The sequence below is a fragment of the Sorex araneus genome, chromosome 1, assembly GCF_027595985.1.
Source record: "Sorex araneus isolate mSorAra2 chromosome 1, mSorAra2.pri, whole genome shotgun sequence".
NCBI classification, from domain to species: domain Eukaryota; kingdom Metazoa; phylum Chordata; class Mammalia; order Eulipotyphla; family Soricidae; genus Sorex; species Sorex araneus.
The window spans coordinates 121,577,546-121,594,624 of record NC_073302.1 but is presented as its reverse complement, the minus strand read 5'-3'; the positions used below and the strand labels follow the sequence as shown (position 1 = coordinate 121,594,624).

General features: G+C 44.9%; 1 protein-coding gene across 2 annotated transcripts in view; it reads left to right on the top strand.

Annotated features, from left to right (window-relative positions):
• Window positions 1-648: 648 nt before the first annotated feature.
• The window catches only part of ADAMTS12 (ADAM metallopeptidase with thrombospondin type 1 motif 12), a 309,194-nt gene continuing 292,763 nt past the window's right edge, over window positions 649-17,079 (top strand). For both annotated transcript variants that reach the window (XM_055123852.1, XM_004605602.2), the window contains exons 1-2: window positions 649-775; window positions 12,240-12,601. In XM_055123852.1, coding sequence (XP_054979827.1) covers window positions 649-775; window positions 12,240-12,601 — 489 coding nt within the window. The remainder of the gene's footprint in view (window positions 776-12,239; window positions 12,602-17,079) is intronic.

The window sequence follows — 17,079 nt, the reverse complement described above, 5'->3', positions numbered from 1 at the left end:
CCCTAGTCCGAGTCCCACTGGAAACTCTCAGAAAAGCCTGATTGGGAAGGATTGCAAGAGTCAAGTTGGGAAAAGTTGGGAAAGTGGGAGGAGAAAGGCAGGCAAGGGGCGGCAGTGAGCTACAGTGTGGGGGGAGTCCCCTCCCCCCATCTTTGTGCTCAATCTTCGCAGTCTGCAAGGGGCGACCCAGTCTCCCTCCCTCCCTCTTCCCACCCCCCTCCCGCCCCTCTCTGAGTCCCGCCCGGGTGGCTCACCCAGGTCTCCCCTATTTGGCCACGCTCGGGGCGGGGCGGAGGAGAAGCGGGGGTGGGAGTCCCGGAGGAAGATGCGCCGAGCGGGCTGCCAGGCGGGCTGCAGGCACCGCGGTGGGGAGAGCGGGTGGGCTGCGCCCTCCCGGCCCTGACCCGGTCCGCATCCCAGTTCCGAGGGATCACCCCCCCCCCACTCGGCACTCAGGAGGGGGCGGGAAAGGTCCCTTCCCGCTTACAAAAGCCAAGGGAGTTCCCAGCCGCGGGCGGGGCAGCCGCTGGGGTCCGGCTCCTGGACCATGTCCCCCCCGCGTCCCTCTGCTCGGCCGCAGGCGAGGACTTGATCGCCGGAGCCGAGAGCTGAAACTTCGTGACTTCCCTCCGCCCCAACAACTGAATCATGCCATGTGCCCAGAGGAGCTGGCTTGCAAAGCTCTGGGTGGTGGCCCAGCTCCTGCCCTTGGGGACCCTGGGCGATGGGGGGTCGCCTCTGCCGCGCCCCGTGCGCTTCCCCGACAAGAGGCAAGGTGAGTGGCTTTTATTTCCTTCCAAAGCGGAGGTGCTGAGCACCGGGGGAAAAAGTTGAGGGCTCCCTGGCCCTTCCCCCAGCTCTGAACTCCGCAGAGAACTTTGAGCTCCGGACCCGGCGATGTGCACCCCCATCCCACCCACGCCCCCACTCCTGAGGTGTGGGAGGCGATGTTCGCAGGGAGGGGTGAGTTCCAGGCGCTGTGACGCTGAGTGCTCTGCAGGGGCGACCCAAGAGGGAGCAGGGACCCCCTACACCTCCTTTTGTCTCCGCTTTGAATGCCTCCTGCTTTCCATCCCCTGCTTTTCAGACTCTGAACCGAGAGAGGGGAAAATATATTTTAAAAAAATTTCCAACCGGCCGGAGGCGGTCATTGCAGTGTTTCTAGGTGATTTTAAACTTCTGGTCAGGAGGCGAAATGTGATTCCGCTCCCCTGCTGAGTGCGCTTGGCTAGATTTTGGTTTCCTGGAAAGTCTGAGGATTGTGTTTGTAAAATAACTGTCTTTTTTTTTTGGGGGGGGGGCGGGCTTGGGTATTTACTCCTAGGTGTTCATCTTGCCCTGTTGCCCTGTCTTTTCTGATTAGAGCTGCCTACTGCTTTCTCTGAATTTCCTGAAATCTGTAATGCTACCTAGAGAGCGTCCGAGTTGATGGACTGTTTGTAACTGTGATACAATGTTTTCTTAAAGCCAATAACCCCAGGACTGTTGTCTCTGTTTTTGTAGGGGGTTGCTCTTCAGCAGTGCTCAGGGAGTCCTAGGAGCTCTTTGGACAAATCTTGGCCAACTGGGCTGGTGATTCACTGTGATGGGGAGGATGCAGTGTTATTTGGTGCCTAGGATATCTCTAGGGCAGCGCCCAGAGATACGCAAGGGACTGTGTGGTGCCGGGAATGGAACTAGTATTGATGGTGTTCCAGGCATGTGTGAGACCCCTTTACGGTCTTTCCAGCCCCTGCTGTTTTGTTTTACCTGGGCCTAGAAGCCTCAGAGACTCTGGGAGCTGAGAACATCACGGTGCCTATAAGAGAAAGTATTCCTTGCAGGACCAATCAATACCCCACACAGTAGGCTGCCCCTCTCTACAGGAGATGATCATTGTGCCAAGATTGGGGGCCACTCTGTGCCAGCCTGTTGGACACAGCAAAGAGCCTTCAGTCCCTGGTGGGTAGATGAGGAAGCCCAAACACAGAGAGGCTTGGAGCCAGCCTAGCGGTGTATTTTGAACTCACATCATCTGACTCCAAAGCTTCTTCTCATCAAGTCTCACTGCCAGCCGAGAGCAGTAGTTGGGATAGTGTGTGCTCACACACACACACACACACACACACACACAAACACGTATGTACTCACACACTCACCCTCAGTGCTGCACGAGCATCTGTTCATTGCTGTGTCTGCTTCTTGGGAAGCGTCCATGGCTCTCTGACCCGCCTTATAGGCCCCAAGACAACTTGGGTGGCGAAGCTCGGAGCAGTCACTCTTGAGGATATCCATCAAGATTTTCTGTCGACGTTGCAACTTCAGATTTCTGCTGGAACACGACTCTTTACTATGACTTCAAGAGCGCTCAGAAGCAAGTACCTCTGCTTTCCTTGTAAGCTGCAGCCTGCAAACCCCGGGTTAGATGTCAATCAGCCAGCACTGCTTGTGTAAACTCAGATACAATCTCCCACCCCCAAGTTTAAAATAGCAGCGTTTGTTGTTCTTTGCAAAGCAGCCCCTTTGTGAGAAGTCTGTCTTTTGCGGCAGCACAAACAAGCCTGCTGGTGCTTCCCGAGGCATTTGGAGATGATTTGGTTCAAAGACACGCATTCTCCTGGGTTGACTTTTAGCTTGGCTTGCTTCACATCTCCTAAGTGATTTCTGCTTAGTGGGGAGCAGAGCCCTGGGCCTTGCTCTCTGGATGGTGAGAGATGGTTGTTTGCGCTGGGCACCTCATGGTTATATGCTGAGGGTGGGAAATTGAAACGTAGCGTATACAGAGCTTACTAGAGACACATAGGTATTGAGGTTTTATGCAAAACTTTCGATTTCTGAACACTTTTCGTGAAAATATTTGCTGTAAATCAAATTGGTGGAGATAGTTCTGCTCAGTTTTCCATGGAGAACTAAGAGAGGCTGTGGGGCATGGGATATGTATGTGTGTGTGTGTGTGTGTGTGTGTGTGTGTGTGTGTGTATGTGAGAGAGAGAGAGACTGAGAGAGAAACAGACAGAGAGAGAAGCAGAGACAGAGACACTTCTTTCACCTTGTGCTCTGCTTATGTGTGTGCCACTGTGCTCTCTTCTATCTGTCTCTCTGTGCCTGTCGCTCTGTGTCTGTCTCTCTGTCTTTTCTGTCTTCCTCTACCTTCTTCTTCTCCCCTTCTTCTGTCTCCTTCTGTCTTCTTTCTCTCCCCCTCAGTGCCCCACAGTCTTAGTTTATATAGCAAACTACATAGGGTGGTGACACAAAGGTGGGTTTAACATCAACAAATCAACAAAGAAGGGTAAGACCATTTCTTGAGAAGATTAACTAAATCTCATCTAAGGAAATCTCATTTAAGGAGATCCACTCAAGGGTGTGATTCCAAACAAGGGTGTGTCAGGGTGTGAGCTAGTAATCTGCTTAAATAGTTATAGTAAATCTACTTCTAATATTTCTAGCAATGTCATTCTGTATGAGCACAGTAAGAGATAGAACCTTACCTTAAAATTTGGTTCTTCCTGAGGACATTCACTATATAATCCAGACCACAGTCCTCAGGCCAGGTTAGTCTTCCTAATCCCAGCAGGGTACTAATCTCGTCATTACCTTTGGATCATGACAGCAATTGTCCATGACCATGCTCTCAACTTATAGTTGAGTATTGTGGCGCTTTGGCCTGGCCCATTTCGATGCCAGGGTAGCTCAGAGCTTGCCCTGAGTCCATTCCGTCCCTCGTTGGGACCCTGCTCTTGGGGTGCTAGGAATTAAGGGCAACTGAGTTGAGGAAGCAGATGCCCAGGAGTAAATATTATTGGAGTCAATCAACTCCCAAGTTACAAACATAATATTAACTGTCTTCCTGTGTCCATACAGAAAGGACATTTCTCTAAGGTAAACTAAGTTCCCTATGGCAAGGCTAAAAGGACAAACCCCATGTTCTCCTACAAAGAATCAGAACAACGGGAACTATGGACCCTGCACATAGAATACAGACCTATAATCTTTCTTCTATAGGGATTAGGGTATGCCTTGGGGGTCTCTAGTCCCCATTGTGTTTTGACTGGCCATATCCATGTTTCTTCTGCTCTTGAAAACCCTGTGAAATCAGTAGTGCTGTCATTTTGCCCAATGTAAGACAATTGCTCTTTATACAGGTTGAGGCGAGAATGGAGAAATGTCGCATGTCTTCCAGAGCAAATGTTATAATCCTGTTTTATGCTATCTGCAAACCATACATTTTGCAAGAATAAAATAATTTCCTCTATAAAAAGGCCACTCTCCACACGTTTAGACAAACCTCAGGCATTGAAGGAACTGGCAGAGGAACCCAGGTGTGCGGGACCTGGGGCCAAGATCTCCAAGGCTGCTCGGATAGGGACTGGGCCTCTTCCACCCAGATTCCCCATTTTCCAGTAGCTAGGAAGTCACACCCAGAAACTGCCCCTGGCGCCGTGTAAGTGTAATCCCATCAACAGCCAACATCCAGAGACTATAAAACCAAGCTCTCGAAGCATCTTATAGCCTAGTTTTCCCTCTAGGAGAACCTGGCAAGCTACTGAGAGTTTACTGCTCGCACTGGGGAGAGCCGGACAAGCTCCCTGTGGTGTATTCATATGCCAAATACAGTAACAATGATGGGTCCATTCCCCTGACCCTGAAGAGCCTCTAATGCGGCACCATTGGGAAGGATGAGTAGAGGGGCTGCTAAAATCTCAGGGCTAGGATAAATGGAGATGTTACTGGGCCCATTTGAGGAAATCAATGATCAACAAGATGACAAGTAATAAGAGGAGTTTTGATATTTTATGTGCATTAATTAAAAACAAGTAGGACCTATGAGTTATTTATTCTAGGCTTGGTGAGCAAATTCAGATTTTGTGGTTTATTTTTAACTAGACGGGATGAATTTAATTCTCCACAATGTTTCAACATTTGTAGCTTCCCACCAAAAACAAACAAACAAACAAACAAACAAAAAAACAAAAAAACCCAGAGGTTCTAAGAACCCATGGAAGAAAACGATGAAAATAAACTTCTGACCATTATAGGAATGCTTTGGTCCTTTTAACATGGAGTTTTAGAAATCTTAATTTCTCTCTAAGATAAAAATAATCATCACAGAGAATAAATGTAGATTTTATTTTATAATATCTACCAGGTAAATAAGTATTCTCTTGTCTCTCCTTTCTAAGCAGAAGAAAAGGGATCGCCAGATGTTTTGTAATTTCGAAGGTACTTATATCAACTGCTTTAACTCAGAGTGTTTCATGAAGTATCCCCAACATTTGTGACCAAAGTTTCACATCTAATTTTAAGTAAGGAGTTAAAACATATTAGGAATGAAACGCATCTCCATCAGCTCTCAAGAGATTGCAGTGCAATTATAGTGTGACTCAGTTCTTCTGCATCACCTTATTGATGCTCTCCCTTGACCTCTCATTCTCAGTGTAGACCATGCAGAATCAGTGTAGACAGAAGACAGAGCACTGAATTTTTTTTTTTTGCTTATTTTTGGGTCACACCTGGTGATGCTAGGGGTTACTCCTGGCTTTGCACTCAGGAATCACTCCTGGAGGTGCTGGGGGACCATATGGGATTCTGGGAATTAAACTTGGGTCAACTGCATGCCAGGCAAATACCCTACCTGCTGTGCTATCACTCCAGCCCCAGAGCACTGAAATTCTTTTTTTTAATTTAAAGTTTATTTATTTTTAATTAGTGAGTCACCGTGAGGGCACATTTATAGATTTATACACTTTTGTGCTTATGCTTCCTTCACACAAAGTTTGGGAACCCATCCCTTCACCAGTGCCCATTCTCCACCACCAGTAAACCCAGCATCCCTCCCACCCTCCCCAATCCCATCTCCCCCCACCCCACCCTGCCACTGTGGCAGGGCATTCCCTTCTGTTCTCTCTCTTTAATTAGCTGTTGTGTTTTGCAATAAAGGTGTTGAGTGGCCACTGTGCTCAGTCTCTAGCCCTCATTCAACCCGCAACACCCTTCCCCAGCATGGCCTTTGACTACATCATAGTTGGTGATCCCTTCTCTGAGTTGCCCTTTCCCCAGAATGTGAGGCCAGCCTCCAAACCATGGAGTCAACCTCCTGGTACTTATTTCTACAATTCTTGGGTGTTAGTCTCCCACCCTGTTATTCTATATACCATAGATGTGTGCAATCTTTCTATGTCTGTCTCTCTCTTTCTGACTCATTTCACTCAGCATGAAACTTTTCATGCCCATCCACTTAAATACAAAATTCATGACTTCCTTTTTTCTAACAGCTGCATAGTATTCCATTGTATAGATGTACCAAAGTTTCCTCAACCAGTCATCCGTTCTAGGGCATTCGGGTTTTTTCCAGATTCTGGCTATTGTAAACAGGAGCACTGAAATTCTTAAGCAGGAACTCTCCTCCCTCTTTCTTCTTTTTTTACTTAGGTGGGAGTGAGTGCTAATGAGGAACCCATCATACCCATCACAGAGAACTGTGAGGATTCAGTAAATCCAAATGGGTGACTCTTAATGCCGAGGCCCTTCCTCTCACTCTAGTGGATATACTTATAGTCCTAGCCTGTGGATATAGTGAAAACAAGGACCTATCTCTAAATGGAATGCAAGGAAGCCAAATGAGCGCAGGATTCCCTCATTATTGCTTGGACTTGATGTTGCTTTTGGGCCACAGTGATCCCTTGGTAGGCCTTCCCACCCTTGGTAGCCACTGATTTCCATGTCAGTAAGAAATAGGTTTTTTTTTGTTTTGCTTTGCTTTTTTGGGGGGGGTCACACCTAGTGATGCTCAGGGGTTACTCCTGGCTCTGCACTCAGAATTACTCCTAGCGGTGCTTGGAGGACCATATAGCATGCGCAGGATTGAAACTGGGTTGTCCATGTGCAAGGCAAACGTCCTACCCACTGTACTATTGCTCTAGTCCCAGAAATAGTTTTTTGATACTCTTTGTCAAACTCTGTTGTAAGTTGATGACCTATATTAAAATATCAGCTCCTTATAACCTCCCTGGCTGTTTGATGCTATTATTATGATGCCTGTTATTCAGTTGAGGCCACTGTCAGCATAAGCCAGGGACTGATGTGGCCCAGCTGTCTCTTTTGCGATCATATCAAGTGGCCGTCTGGTCTTGTGTCCCAGGACTCTGCCCAGTCAAGAGACAACTATATCTTCATTGATTACAGAGCAAACTGAGGCTTCTTAATGGAGCCAAGCACTTCTCTCTCTCTCGTTAGATCAACATCCTTAGCATCCTAGCATTTTTACTCTTATACTCTGCCAAGAACAACTAGGTTTTTTTTGCACATGGTATGTAGTGTTTCAGAACATATTTTTGAAACAGGAAGCATGAGATTTTTACCTTAGTAATACTGTGTACTGGCGCTGTGACTTCTCTTAAACTCAGTGTGTTTATGAGGTGAGTATAATAATGCAATCACTTGACCCATTGAGATAGAACAGAAAATACAGTTGCATTGCATGAGGCTGACCTGGATCAGATCCCTACCACTGGGAACCTAGCAATGATTTTCCAAGCATTTCCAGGAGCATTTCCTGAGGGGAGATCCAGGAGTAACCCCTGAGCATAGTAGAGTGTGTGCCCACCCCCCTCCGCCTCCCGCAATCAAATCATATCAAATTCGATACAGTTTAATCCATCACAGGATAGTTGTGGGGATAGAATGAGGAGACGTTTGTTAGGGTTACTGATTGCTTGCACATGCTCATTAAATTTTCTGTTGGGTGCCGTAAGTGCTAATAGCATATTGTCATATAGTCAACTCATTGGCCCTCTTAAAATCCCACGAGAGCAGAGTGGGCCAGAAGCTATAAAGTTGTTTACTCTTTTATTCTTTGGGCAATAAGTGCTGAGGCATAGGTAATATTTAGACTTTCATACTTTTAAAAATCATGTTTCACTCTTTGAAATATATCTCATGGGTGGTTGTCTCTAGGCCAGAGGTTTCCAAACTTATTTGATCTACCATCCCCTTTCCAGAAAAAAAAATCTGTTCCCTCTTGGGAACCCATCAGCTTTTTTTTTTTTTTTTTTTTGCTTTTTGGGTCACACCTGGTTATGCACAGGGGTTACTCCTGGCTCATGCACTCAGGAATCACTCCTGGTAGTGCTCAGGGGACCATATGGGATGCTGGGAATCGAACCCCGGTCGACCGCGCAAATGTCCTACCCACTGTGCTATCGCTCCAGCCCCGAATCCATCAGCTTTAAGCAAAGCAACAGAAAGCACATACAATTGCACCTTGGATTGATGCCCCTACTTCCCTCCATTTGAGGGGAAGCTGCTGGTGGAGAATATGAGAACTTCTCCAGAGAGAAGGAGCCAGCATTTGGACAACACACTGGGGGTGTTGTTGTAAGGTGACAGCTGGAGTGGGGCCAATGAGCTTCTGGATACCTTTGACTCTCCTCTACTGCTCCAAGCCAGAGAGGCCAAAGGCAATACTGTGAGCGGTAGAGAAAGGGGCAGCATGGGAGAGTCACTGCCGGCGCCATCCATACTCATCATGAGGCCTCCAGTCTTCCAAGGAAACCTGCAGGATGATGGTCTTGTTCTGGAGAGACCCAGGTATTCCCTGGGAACTCAGTGGTACCAAGGCTGAGGCCATTTGACCCTTTCTTCACCAGCACACTGAGGTCATTTGTGCAGGCTCCTTTTCTTATATTATTTAGTTGTAATTTTTTGGTGCCCATTACCCTCTCCCACTCCTCCTTATAGGAAACTGTTCTAATGGGTTCCATGTGTATTTTGTTCCAGTACATGCACGTTCTGGCAAATTTTGTATTATTGTTTTCATGTGTGTGCATTTTCCACTCATGCAAATGGTTTGTATTATTGTGTTTTTTAATTGTTCATTAAGCATTGCTTTCCAAGATTTTCCTTGCTCAGAGATTTGTTGCTCTACCTTTCTGCCATTGAAGTAATGGGTCTGGGATTTATTTCTTACATTTTTAAAAATTTTGCTTAGTTTTGTTTAATGGTACCCAACAGTGATTGGATCGTAGTTTAAACTGTGAAAACTGTGCTCTGCACCATATATATTTTTATTTTATTCTTTCAAAAAAATGTTCCTTATCTTGTTTTCCTCCCCAGCCCTTTCTGTCTAGGTAGACTTAGTTCTATTATCAATGTCCACTATTTTTAACCTTTTTTTGGTCTTCCCTTAATTTTTAAATTTTTAATTTTTGTATTGTATACATAGGTGAAATTATTCAATACTGATCTTTTTTTTTTTTTTTTTTTTTTTGCTTTTTGGGTCACACCCGGTGGTGCACAGGGGTTACTCCTGGTTCTACACTCAGGAATTACTCCTGGCGGTGCTCAGGGGACCATATGGGATGCTGAGATTCGAACCCAGGTCGGCCGCGTGCAAGGCAAATGCCCTACCCACTGTGCTATCGCTCCAGCCCCAATACTGATCTTTTCTTTCCAAATTATCACATTTTTTTCTGAAAGTACCTCAAGCTCCTTTCATTTTGTTGCAATGCCATCCTTAATATTTTAAGTACCTGAATAGTATTCCATTATATTACATTCAATTATATGTACATTATCTTCTTTATCTAGTCATTATTAATAAAAACTTGGGTATTTTCATGTTTTATCTAATATAAATAATACTTTTTTTTTTTTGCTTTTTGGGTCACACCCAACGATGCACAGGGGTTACTCCTGGCTCTGCATTCAGGAATCACCCCTGGCGGTGCTCAGGGGACCATATGGGATGCTGGGAATCGAACCCGGGTCAGCCACATGCAAGGCAAGCACCCTACCCACTGTGCTATCGCTCCAGCCCCTTATAAATAATACTTTAATAAACATTGTGTTGTTTTATTCTTTTTTCTTTTCATTTTGTTGCAAATGACAAATCTTTAATATTTTAAATACCTGAATAGTATTCCATTGATTCAGTTGTATAAATAAATTGGATCTTCTTTATCTAGTTATTATCAATATACACTTTGGTATTTTCATGTTTTAGCTATTGCAAATAATGCTGTAATGAACAACTTTGTTGTTTCATTCTTTTCCCCCTTCCCTTATATGTAACTTTCTTTTTAAAAATATTTGTTTTTACTAAAAACATCATGATTTATAAAGTTGTTCATTATACATTTGTTTTAGATATGTAGTGTTCTTATACCACCATGACCTTCCCTTCACTAATGTCCCCATTTTCTCTCTCATCCCTAACCTGTCCCCTTAGGCACATAACAAGTTTACTTTTTTTTGGGGGTCACACCCAGCGATGCTCAGGGGTTACTCCTGGTTTTGCACTCAGGAATTACTCCTGGCAGTACTTGGGGGACCATATGGGATGCCGGGAATTGAACCCAGGTCAGCCGAGTGCAAGGCAAACGCCCTACCCGATATGCTATCGCTCCGGCCCCAATAAAACTTTAAGAAATGGCAGACAGATTGATCAGAAAATAAGTTAGAAGGAGCCAATTTATGATCACCATATTATTTTAACCTATGTAGATAAGAGAAATAAACCCTCTAATACAATATAATGTTGGCCGTTGATGGGATTACACTGTGCTGGGGGCAGTTTCTGGGTGTGACCACCTAGCTACTGGAAAATGGGGAATCTGGGCAGAAGAGGCCCAGTCCCTGATCTGAGCAGGCTTGGAGATCTCAGCCCCGGAACCCCCTGTGTTCCTCTGCCAGTTTCTTTGTGTATGAGGCTCATCCCAACATGTGGAGAGGGGCCTTGAGCATGGCTGTGACTCGGTCCCGGAGGTCTTCAGCTGTTGGGGCTCTGCTCGGGGCGGGGAGGGAAACTCAACCCACCCACAGCGGGGCACGGGGCCAAGAGACTGTGTCGCTCTCTTCCAGAAGCTTGGTTTTATGGTCTCTGGATATTGGCCGTTGATGACATCTTATAGTCTAGTTCTCCCTCTTGGAGAACCTGGCAAGCTACAGAGAGTTTTCCTGTCTGCACAGGAGAGCCTGGCAAGCTCCCCGTGGTGTATTCATATGCCAAATACAGTAGCAATGATGGGTCTCATTCTCCTGACCCTGAAAGAACCTCTAATGCGGCACTGTTGGGAAGGACAAATAAAGAGAGGCTGCTAAAATCTCAGGGCTAGGATGAATGGAGATGTTACTGGGCCCCCTCAAGCAAATCGAGGATCAATGGGATGATAGTGAGAGTGATAGTGAATACGATATAATAAAATGCTTATTCTCATTTGCATAAGTAAGTTCTCAACTCTGGAATCTAAAATATATTGCATTAAATTATATTTTATATTTGGATCTCATGGTAATAATCATCTTATCTCTTTTTAATAAAACTTTTAAAGAAATTCTGGCTAATATATTTTGGAGTTTACATGAAATAGGTAAGTCCTACATATGTAATTTCCCCCCCTACACTTTATGTAAACACTGTGGTTTGCAGAGTTGTTCATGATGATTTGTTACAGGTATTCAATTTTCCAACACCAATCCCACCACCACTGTCACCTTCTCTCCACCACTGCCTCCAAGTTTTCCCAACCACCCCGCAAGGCAGCCCCCATAGCAGGCTTATAATATTTTATATTTCTTGTTATCAATAAATTAATAGCAGAATGATAAAAAAATATTTCCTTAGAAGAAAATTAGTATAGATTGTTGTATCTCACTATGAAGACTTTAAGCCTTTGTATGAGGGACTACTGAGATGTTGTTACAGAGTCCTTTTCTTTTCTTTTTATTTATTTATTTATATTGCATTGACTGTTTCGCATATATTGAGCAATCCTTGTGTGCCTGGAACAAACTCACTTATGATATACTAATTTCTGGCCTCCAGACATCTTGGGATAAAATAGTATAATAAGAAAGAATTGTAAAATAAAAATATCATGGGAACTATAGAAAGTAAGGACATGGGAGTTCAGAAGAAAAGAGAGGGATCAGAGTGATAGTACAGGGGACAGGCCGTTTGCCTTGCATGTGGCTGACCTGGGTTCTTTCCTCGACATCCCATAAGGCCCCCTGATTCTGCCAGGAGGGATCCCTGAGCACTGCTGAGTGTGGCCCCCAAACAACCCTCCTCAAATGAAAAGCAATAAAATTAGAGGAAAAAAGAATTTAAACTAGGGGCATTAGGAGAAATAAGTGCCAACAGCAGGGTTTTGCAATCTGCAGGCTAAAATATAAGTCCCAAATCGAAGAGAATGGGTTTTGCTACAGATTCATCAAGGATTGATTTTGCTTCAAGTTTGATTTTGTTTCTCTTTTCCTTTCAGAGAATTTCATCAAGACCCTGCCTGAGTACCATGTGGTGGGTCCTGTTCAAGTAGATGCGACGGGGTGTTTTCTGTCCTACGGTTTACACCACACCATCACCAGCCACAGAAGGAGGAGAGATGCAGGAAGCCCGGAGCCGCGGGTATATTATAAAATTGCCCATGAAGACAAGGACCTGTTTTTCAACTTGACCGTCAATGAGGAATTTCTCTCCAAAAGCTACATTGTCGAGAGGAGATACGGGAACTTGTCCCATGTGAAGATGGTGGCTTCCTCGGGCCCCCCCTGTCATCTCTGGGGTACAGTTCTGTACCAGGGTAGCAGGATAGGGACTGCAGCCCTCAGTTCCTGCCATGGACTGGTGAGTGTCTGTATCCATCACCTCCCTCCTTTGCATGCAGGCCTCAGGGTGCTGGTCACCACGTGGGCTCACAGACGCTTTCAGGACATGCATGTTAGTCCCCTGTAAGGTGCATGATACTGGCCTCCAAGTGTATTTATTGTGAGGGGAAGTGGGGAAGGGAAAGTGCATGCAAAAGAAAAGTATGGGAGCTGGAGTGATAGTTTTGTGGGTAGGGCTTTTGCCTTTCACGCGGCCAGTCTGGGTTCAAACCCCACCATCCCATATGGTCCCCCAAGAACTGCCAGGAGTCGTTCCTGATTGCAGAGTCAGGAGTAGCCCCTGTGCATCACCGGGTGAGACCCAAAAAGAAAAAAATAAGAAAAGATCAGCCTAGGAGATCTAGAGAATAATGTCAGAGGAGGCAGATTGACTTTCACTTGGGAACATTGGGAGGGTTGGGTTTGGGTATTTCATCTCCAAGGCAGCTCTGAGTATATTGGTGATGATCTGGTCAGCAACTTCTGAGAGGAATTTGACTGAGGGAGGGGCTTTCTAATAGTGAGGATGATGTCAACAGCTGCCATGATGTAAGTGTGTATTTCTTTTTCTGTGGGGGTGAGGGTTTGGTTTGGGACCATATCCAGCAATGCTCGAGAGTTACTTCTGGCTCTGGACTCACGAATTACTCCTGGCACTGCTCTTATGGGACGCCAGGGATTGAACCTGGGTCAGCCACTTGCAGGCAAATACCCTACCTGCTGTACTATTGCTCCAGCCTCTTTGTGTCCTTCTTAATCAGGCTTCATAGGTGATCTTGGGTTGTCAGGTGATGGCTGTGTGTCTCTGTTTTCTTATCTGTAGAATGGAGATAATGTTGTTAGACTATAAGCTGGGAAACTATGGTGTAGAAGGCAAATCTGGAAATGTCTTTTGTTCATAAATAGAGGTTTATTAATCTACAGGTGTGCTGGCTGTTTTGCTTATAAATTGTCTGTAATTGCTCTACAATGACAACAAGCCAAATACTTGGGATAAAAACCCTATGATCCATAAGCCAAAATTTATGCTTTCTGTTCTTGACAAAAAGGTTTACTTGTGAGAATTAGATGAATACATGCATATATATAAATACATATAAATTTTACAAGTGTTTAGTAGAAATATTTCTAGAAATGTTTAGCAAATGAATGGTGGTTGCTATTACTTTTTTTTTTGTTTTTTTTTTTTTACTTTTTGGGTCACACCCAGCGATGCTCAGGGGTTACTCCTGGCTTTGCACTCAGGAATTACTCCTGGCAGTGCGTGGGGGACCATATGGGATGCCGAGGATTGAACCCGGGTTGGCCGCGTGCAAGGCAAATGCCCTACCCGCTGTGCTATCGCTCCGGCCCCTGGTTGCTATTACTTTATCCTTTATATTTCTAATAAGACAGGTATAGGGATGTGTATTTATTTAGAGTATCTTTATCTCTCTGGGCTGGAGCAATATCATAGTGGGTAGGGAGTTTGCCTTGTACGCAGCCGACCCGGGTTCGATTCCTCTGTCCCTCTTGCAGAGCTCCGCAAGCTACTGAGAGTATCCTGCCTGCATGGCAGAGCCTGGTAAGCTACTTGTGGTGTATTCGATCTACCAAAAACAGTAACAAGTCTCACAATGGAGATGTTACTGGTGCCCACTCGAGCAAATCGATGAACAGCAGGACGACAATGCTACAGTGTTACAGTGCATCTTTATCTTTCTAATAAGATAGAACAGGAATGTGTGTTTACTTATTTAGTGGTGCTGGGAATTGAACCCAGGGCATCACACAACCCTGAGCTACATTGCTGGTGCTTGGAATGTGTAGTTTATGGCGTGATTTATGTCAACTTTCCTCTCTTATTTGTGTGTTTAATTTTTTTTATTGAAGAGCCATGATTTAATAAGTTACTGATAGTTGACTTTTAGGCATACAATAATTCAACACCAGTCCCTCCAACATGTCAACTTCCTCCCATCAGTGTTCCCAGATTCCCTCCCCACCCCAGCCCCTGCCTCAACCCTCCCCTGCCTGACAGGCACATTACAAAGTTTCAGTGATTGCCACTTAGATCTCATGCTTTCAGTTCTGTTGAATCTGTGCTTTGGATATATGGCTGCACCCCTCCCTGTATCACTGGTAGAACTGAAGCCCTGATGCCAGTTCATCTGTTATTTCTCGTAACTTGTTGCTTGCTCTCACCCACAAGAGAGCTAAGAAAGGCAGCAGCTCAATAGCTTTACAAAGCAGGGAGAAAACTAAGGGCTGCTCCCCCATCACCCACCATTCATCCATTCTCTTCTTCCCCCCTTGATTTCTTTCCTTCTCGGTCTGTTTCTTCGCTAAACACTGGAGTCAGTATTTAGCTCACTGGATGACCTAAGCATCCCCCTTTTACTACAATGCATTTCCTCCTCCCGTAGTAGATGCTGAAGCCTGAAGGTGTCATATAGCTTTACCCTTCATTTGAGTTAGAGGTTTTGCATTATTACATCTCAATATATAACCAAGCTTCATTTTATTTTTCTTTTAAAATTTTTTAAATCAAATATCCATGAGATAGACTATGAGTTCAGAGGTGGGTGTACGATGCGTTCAGTGGCTGAGAGCCACCTCCCCAGCCTCCTTAGCAGAGGATCAGAGACGGGGACCACAGACTGATGGTCAAAATGGCCTGTTTAATGTAGAGCTATTACATACTTAGAGAACATCCAAGGGGGTTCGAGCTACAGGACTGTTGTAGGTGTGCTTTATCATTTACAGAGGTAAAACGTTTCAACAGAGGCAATTCTCTTGGGTGGATTAACTCAAGGAGACACTCTGTCACCCAGGGATATCTATATTGCTTTTCTCCTTCCCTTTAATTGTATATATTAAACAATTAAGTTTTCTTCTTAGTAATACTTATAATTATTTGGATAAACATAGTAAGAGATATAGATTCAAAAACTTAGTTCTCTGGGCTTCGAGGGTAAGGTTTTTACATTAAATCCTAGGCAAGTTCTCAGGTCAGTTCAGCCTATCCTTCCCCTTCGGGGTCCTCTCTCTTAAGTAATAATGGCTGGCATCAGGACCATACTTTTATTCTTTCTGGAGTCCCATTTCAGTGTTGTGATAACTTTGCTGTTCTCCTCAGGTCCATCCAAGGCCCACACTGGGATCTCCCTTTTTGGGGTGTTAGGCACTATGGCAACTGAAGTCTGAGTCAAGTAATTATGATGGATGTCCATGAGTAGATATATTTCAGAGTCAATCAACTCCCGTATATTAGGAGCATAGAATTAAGGTCTTTCTGTGTTTAAGCAAAGAACATTGCTCTATAGTAAAATATGAAAAGATTATAGGGGAAATAGAAAAGCAAGTAATTCACTACAAATAAAAAGTCCAAAGTCACCGAAGTAACTAAGCCTGGCCTGGGGATTTGTAAAGCACAAGGGATGTTTAAAGATAAACCTGGGGAGTTAGGAATGCTCATACGAGCACTGTAACCTTCTCTGGGGGAAAGAAAGGGGTAATTTACTGATGAATCCTAAAACACTTAGGGTTAATATGCAACAATAGATCATTACAAAGACCATTACATGATCTGGTTTCAGTCATACAATGCTCCAACACCCATTCCTCACCAGTGTACATTTCCCACCACCAATGTCCCCAGTTTCCCTCCCCTCATCCCCAAACCCTCCCTTCCCCCAGTCTGTCTCTATGAGAAGACACTTTTCTTCTTTCCCTCTCTCCTTTTGTGCGTTATGGTTTGCAATGCAGGTACAAAGACGTCATCATGTTTGTTCAGGGTGTTCAGTATTTTTATTGGGAAGGTAAGGTTGGAGTAGCTGTTGTAATTGGGTGGCAGATTTGGGGTGTGGACCTGACTGCCAAGGCTTCTGGAAGTACAGAGAGATGGGGCGAGGTATCCCATCCAGACCCCCAAAACGCCTGGAGATTTCAGTCACAAAACTCTCATATCTAAATTTTCAACAGATTATATCTCAGTTAGGTTCATCCTGAGATGGTGGAGCCTAGCTGGAGGCATGACCACAATGTCTGCCAGGGCTCTGCATGGGCAGGCACCAGGCTGACCCACCCCCTCCAATTTAGCATGGTCTGTTCTGCCTTGAGCAGGTCTGAGATTAACTGGGCTTTTGATCCCCTTTTAGATATACTTATGGGTCTCTGAAGTAAGGCCAATAAATGAACTTATATAGCTGAGCCACAGGTGGCTTGTGGGTGTGGTTCCCACATATCTAACTTTTGGTTGTTTAATTCCTTAGGAAACTTGGTTCTGAGTTGTTGGGGTCGAGCCAAAGGCACAGTGGCAATTTGGGGGTATCAGGAAGCCTAAAGGCACCATCAGGCTGCTGATGCACTCGGTTGAGCTGCTGGTGGCACCGCACCCCCATCAAGCTTAGTTTTGGAAATTTAAACGTACATTGATGAAAGAATGGTTTTCTTTGTTTCCCCTGACTTCTAGAAGCA